General features: G+C 29.6%; 1 protein-coding gene across 1 annotated transcript in view; it reads left to right on the top strand.

Annotated features, from left to right (window-relative positions):
• The first annotated feature begins 6,188 nt into the window (after positions 1-6,188).
• LOC106308372 (glycine-rich cell wall structural protein 1-like) overlaps positions 6,189-6,741 on the top strand; it is a 1,218-nt gene continuing 665 nt past the window's right edge. The window contains exon 1 of the mRNA XM_013745529.1: positions 6,189-6,723. Within this exon, the coding sequence (XP_013600983.1) occupies positions 6,189-6,723 (535 nt within the window). The remainder of the gene's footprint in view (positions 6,724-6,741) is intronic.

Below are 6,741 nucleotides of genomic sequence, written 5' to 3'. Positions count from 1 at the left end.
AACACAATAAAATCGTTATTCTAGAGAAACGGAGACAACAAAGGTTTCAAACCTCTCTGATCATCATCATATGTTATTTCATGATTCAACTATGCATTAAAAAATATTTTCATATTTTTTAATATTTCTCAAAATCTATGTGTTAACCCCTACAAAATATTCAATTTTTCGGTAAATAAATAATATACTGAAACCTATAATCTTTAGAGTTATTTTAAAATATCTAACCACATTATCCCTTTGTATTAATGTACTCTAAACTCTATTTCATGGTACATGAGCATCGTTATATTTTTTATCAATTAATTTAGTAAAACTTCATATGCTCCCTAAATTATTTGACAAACCACAGTAAAATCGCTATTCTAGAGAAACGGAGACAACAAAGGTTCCAAACCTCTCAGACCATCATCATATGTTAGTTCATGATTCAACTATGCATTAAAAAAAGTAATTTCATATTTTTTCAATTTTTCTCAAAATTTATATGTTAACCCCTACAAAATATTCAGTTTTTCGGTAAAAAGTTAATATACTGAAGCCTATAATCTTTGGTGTTATTTTAAAATTTCTAACCACATTATACATTTGTATTAATGTACTATAAACTCTCTTTCATGGTACATGAGCATCGTTATATTTTTATCAATTAATTTAGTAAAACTTCATATGTTTCCTAAATTAGTTGACAAACCACAATAAAATCGTTATTCTAGAGAAACAGAGACAACAAAAGTTTCAAACCTCTCTGACCATCATCATATGTTAGTTCATGATTCAACTACGCATTAAAAAATACTTTAATATTTTCTCAAATTTTCTCAAAATCTATGTGTTAACCCCTACAAAGTATTCAGTTTTTCGGTAAATATTTAATATACTGAAGCTTATAATCTTTAGTGTTATTTAAAAATTTATAACCACATTATACATTTGTATTAATGTATTCTAAACTCTTTTTCGTGATGCATGAGAATTGTTATATTTCTTAATCAATTAATTTAGAAAAACTTCATATGCTCCCTAAATTATTTGACAAACCACAATAAAATCGTTATTCTAGAGAAACGGAGACAACAAAGGTTCCAAACCTCTCTGACCATCATCATATGTTAGTTCATGATTCAACTATGCATTACAAAATATTTTCATATATTTTCAATTTTTCTCAAAATCTATGTTTTAACAACCCCTACAAAATATTCAGTTTTTCGGTAAATAATTAATATACTGGAGCCTATATTATTTACTGTTATTTTAAAATTTATAACCGCATTATACATTTGTATTAATATATTCTAAACTCTCTTTCGTGGTACATGAGCATCATTAAATTTTTTAATCAATTAATTTAGTAAAACTTCATATGCTCCCTAAATTATTTGACAAACCACAATAAAATCGTTATTCTAGAGAAACGGAGACAACAAAGGTTCCAAATTTCTCTGACCATCATCATATGTTAGTTCATGATTCAACTATGCATTAAAAAAATATTTTCATATTTTTCAATTTTTCTCAAAATCTATGTGTTAACCTAACCCCCTACAAAATATTCAGTTTTTCGGTAAATAGTTAAGATAATGAAGCCTATAATCTTTAGTGTTATTTTATAATTTCTAACCGCATTATACATTTGTATTAATGCATTTTAAACTCTCTTTCGTGATACATGGACATCATTTTTTTTTTATCAATTAATTTAGTAAAACTTCATCTGCTCCCTAAATTTTTTGATAAACCACAATAAAATCTTTATTCTAGAGAAACGGAGACAACAAAGGTTTCAAATCTCTCTGACCATCATCATATGTTAGTTCATGATCCAACTATGCATTAAAAAAATATTTTCATATTTTTCAATTTTTCTCAAAATCTATGTGTTAACGCCCCTACAAAATACTCAGTTTTTCGGTAAATAGTTAATATACTGAAGCCTATAATCTTTAGTATTATTTTAAAAATTCTGACCGTATTATAAATTTGTATTAATGTATTCTAAACTATCTTTCGTGATACATGAGCATCGTTATATTTTTATCAATTAATTTAGTAAAACTTCATATGCTCCCTAAATTAGTTGACAAACCACAGTAAAATCGTTATTTTAGAGAAACGGAGACAACAAAGGTTCCAAACCTCTCTGACCATCATCATATGATAGTTCATGATTCAACTATGCATTAAAAAATATTTTCATATTTTTTCCATTTTTCTCAAAATCTATGTGTCAACCCTACAAAATATTCAGTTTTTCGGTAAATAGTTCATATACTGAAGCTATTTAGTGTTATTTTAAAATTTCTAACTACATTATACATTTGTATTAATGTACTCTAAACTCTATTTCATGGTACATGAGCATCGTTATATTTTTTATCAATTCATTTAGTAAAACTTCATATGCTCCCTAAATTAGTTGACAAACCACAATAAAATCGTTATTCTAGAGAAACGGAGACAAAAAAAAGTTTCAAACCTCTCTGACCATCATCATATGTTAGTTCATGATTCAACTATGCATTAAAAATACTTTAATATTTTTTCAATTTTTCTCAAAATCTATGTTTTAGCCCCTACAAAGTATTCAGTTTTTCGGTAAATAATTAATATACTGAAGCCTATAATCTTTAGTGTTTTTTAAAAAATTTCTAACCACATTATACATTAGTATTAATGTATTCTAAACTCTCTTTCATGGTACATGGGCATCGTTATTTTTTTATCAATTAATTTAGTAAAACTTCATATGCTCCCTAAATTAGTTGATAAACCACGATAAAATCGTTATTCTAGAGAAACAGAGACAACTAAGGTTCAAAACCTCTCTGACCATCATCATATTTTAGTTCATGATTCAACTATGCATTAAAAAAATATTTTCATATTTTTAAAAAATTTCTCAAAATCTATGTATAACCCCTATAAAATATTATGTTTTTCGTTAAATAGTTAATATACTGAAGTCTATAATCTTTAGTGTTATTTTAAAAATTTTAAACACATTCTACATTTATATGTTAGTTCTAGAGAAACAAAGATAACAAAAGTTCCAAACCTCTCTGACCATTATTGTATGTTAGTTCACGATACAACTATACATTAAAAAAAAATTCATATTTTTAATTTTTTTTCAAAATCTACGTGTTAACCAATTTTTTACAAACGAACGTCACATATATATAGCCAATTTTTTGTAATATAGATACAATCTTATTGAAGTTTCTAGGCTATGATTTAATTAGAGTGGCACAATCAGAAAATATTACGGCAGGATAAGATTAGCTATTTATTAGGATTCTAAATCAATATATATATAGATACTATTATATATATTTTTGGACCATTTCATTAAACAACTTTACTGGATAAAAAATAGAATCCTAAATTAATAGAGATTATATAAGGAAACCTTAAAATATTACCATTTTTAACTTTCCTTTTACCTTTCTTCTTTTCCTTTTTACGTGGAATGTATATCATATATGTGTAACCTTTTGAAACGATTAATTAATTAGGAAACTACAATTTATTTTTGAATTATGCCTATATATAATGCATAATTTTTTTGAATTATGCCTTTCTTCTCTTCCTTTTTGCGTTGGAATGTATATCATATATGTGTAACCTTTTGGAACGATTAATTAATTAATTAGGAAAATACAAAAAAAAAATTGAATTATGCATATATATAATGCATAAAATAGAAGAAAAGAATAAAACAAAAATGGATTAAAAAAAGAAGAAATTAGTCTCAACATTATCATTATTATTCTTTTAGAAATTCGTCTCAAAAAGTTTCAAATGTACAATCTTTTAATGTACATCAGATCAGTTCAAACACCAGATTCATGACCTGGAAAATTAAAATGTAACTCGATCCAGGATGAACATTCAAACCTCATGGAAGTCTATACAAACAGACTTTAGGCTTCTGAGTGGAAACGTGTAAGTACGAGGGGACTTTTGGATGAGAGTGGAGAGAGACGCAATAGTTGGAGAGTGTGTCATGATGATGTTCTTGCATATCAGATGAGAGGTGGTGAATTGGTTTGGTTCGGTTAATTCCTTTTGTTATTCGGTTGTGGTAAATTTATATTTAACCGGTTTCGATTTGGTTTACTCCGTATAAGGAAAAGAACCAATCGTGAGACTACCTACAACATTAAATTAAAGTTGAGCTTTACCACACGTCCAATATTTTTCTTTGTTATTCTGTGAATCCTAATCTACGATATAAAGATATTTATAAATATATTTATAAATATATGCAATTATGCATATGTGCTTATACAATTTTTATAATAAATTTGGAAGTGGGTATGATTGGTGATTTTAGTTGGGGAAATAGTAACACATTAAATGTGTATAGTAAGGTTTAGACAATGTACTTACAAATGCATGTGAGCCAAATTTATTTTCTCTCAAGAATTCAACCGTTGACTCTCAGTCTCTCAGTGCTTTGTTCTTAAATTTAACTAGAGATTGATCCATGCATCAGCGCGGATATTGATTTGTATATTTTAGATGTATCATAATATAACTAATGATATTCAAAAGACATGGACCGAATCAGGTAATATGACTATTTTGTTACAAATATCTGAATTCGTTTCAGATACATTGGTTATTTAGATATTTTTAGGTTCCTATACATCGGTACTGAATTCATCCAGATCCAGAATGACCCAACCCAAAACCCACACATAAATTTATAATGTTTAAGCGGGACATTGTTTCAAAACAAAAAAAACGATACCCGAAAGGAACAACATGTACATAAATGGATATATAATGTTCATTTATAACTGATTTTATAAACTAATAAAAAAATCTATTTTTATGTGATTGGCTAAAATAAGTGAAATAGAAAGAGTGTTTTGTTAAGTTAAATAATTATATGGAGTGAAAATTAAGTGGCAATAAATGTGCACATTTTTATTATTTTGATTTAAGTTATTATTTTATTTACAAAAACATATCTTTGAATTATGTTTTTGGCTACGTAATTTTTCACTGATTGAAACTCAAATAAAAATGTTTTAATAAACAAACTAAACCAAACGTTTAATCATATGCAAAACCTAGTTATTTAACATTTTTGATTTTATGATTGGCAAAAAATTAATATTGATTAACTAATAAATAAAAATATGCACAATTATTATGGTAATATAATTAATGATGTGAATTATTGTTAAAGTAATATAATTAATGAAATTGTTAAATTAAGTGAAATATGGAAATACAATTAATAGATATTGCTATTCATATATCCAAACAAATTTTATTAAAACTACTATTCAAGTTTCCAAACAATCTCATTGTGTACTTCAACTTTACTAATATAGATTTCCCATGCCCGTATACACATGGGTGTAATATTTCCATCATCCACGAGAAATGAGAATTAAAACAAACCACTGTTAAAAAGAAACTAAAAAGCAGAATTTAAAAGTTTAAACCATGAAAAGTTATTACTCCCTCCGTTTTTAAATAAGTATCACTTTGATATTTTTTACACAGATTAAGAAAATGACGAAAATATATGTAATTTGTTATTATTTATACCTCTATAACCAATAATATTTGAAATAAATAAAATTATTCATAAAATCAATGCAGTTTTCAATTAATTTTCAGCTGAAAGTAAATATAATTTGTATTGATATTGTAAAGTGATATTTTTTTGTAACAAAAAAGATTAAAATGACATTTATTATGAAACAGAGGGATAAGAAATATTAATTATCGCATTTTAAACCTAGTTCAAATTATTTTCATGGTAAAGCTTTAGCAAAAGTCGAATATTCAACTTTCAAGTGTCAAGTCAAGTAGCACAATAGTTATTGGTAAAACCTGGTGTAATCATTAATGGTGATTTACGGATGTGATTGTTTGAAATGTCAACGAAGCTTTGGATGATTAAGGATTGTATTTAATGACCAAACTAGAGATCGAAAGCTAGTGAGAGAGTCTGAACTAAGTATAGATCTGAACTAACGGCCCCGAACGCGTAGAACGTAAATCAACATGCATGGGGATCCATATTAATGGCTTCTTCATCCCACTTGCTTATTATTTTTCCCAACTCTGATGATTCATTATCCACTATATAAGGCAGCTAGTTCTAGAGGCTGAGACACCCCAAGAAAAACAAGACAAGAGAAACTATCATTTCTCTAGAGATGAAGCTCAAGAGTGTTACATGTTTAATTCTTTCTTTAATTTTCCTACATTTGGGTGTGGAATGTGTTCTTGGGGATGGATCTGTGGTCGATCCTGCGAGGTATAGGGGCGATGATTGTAGGTGGGGCCGCAGGTGTGGTGGACGTGGCCGGTTTGGACGTGGTGGCGGTCTAGGGGGCGGAGGTGGTGGAGGTTTCGGAGGAGGTGGAGGTAGAGGGGGTGGTGGCGGTATTGGCGGCGGTGCAGGACACGGTGGAGGTTTTGGAGCCGGAGGTGGAGTTGGTGGCGGAGCGGGAGGAGGAATTGGTGGTGGAGGTGGAGCTGGAGGCGGCGGCGGAGGAGGTATTGGTGGTGGTTCAGGTCATGGTGGAGGAGTTGGTGGCGGAGCTGGTGGGGGAATTGGTGGTGGAGGTGGAGCTGGTGGCGGTGGAGGTGGGGGTATTGGAGGAGGTTCCGGCCATGGTGGTGGGTTTGGAGCTGGAGGAGGAGTTGGTGACGGAGCCGGTGGAGGATTAGGTGGTGGAGGCGGAGCTGGTGGTGGTGGAGGAGGAG

This window comes from Brassica oleracea, chromosome C8, assembly GCF_000695525.1.
Source record: "Brassica oleracea var. oleracea cultivar TO1000 chromosome C8, BOL, whole genome shotgun sequence".
Taxonomy (NCBI): Eukaryota; Viridiplantae; Streptophyta; class Magnoliopsida; order Brassicales; family Brassicaceae; genus Brassica; species Brassica oleracea.
Note: the sequence above shows the minus strand (reverse complement) of the source record. Positions and strands in the feature narration are given on the sequence as shown.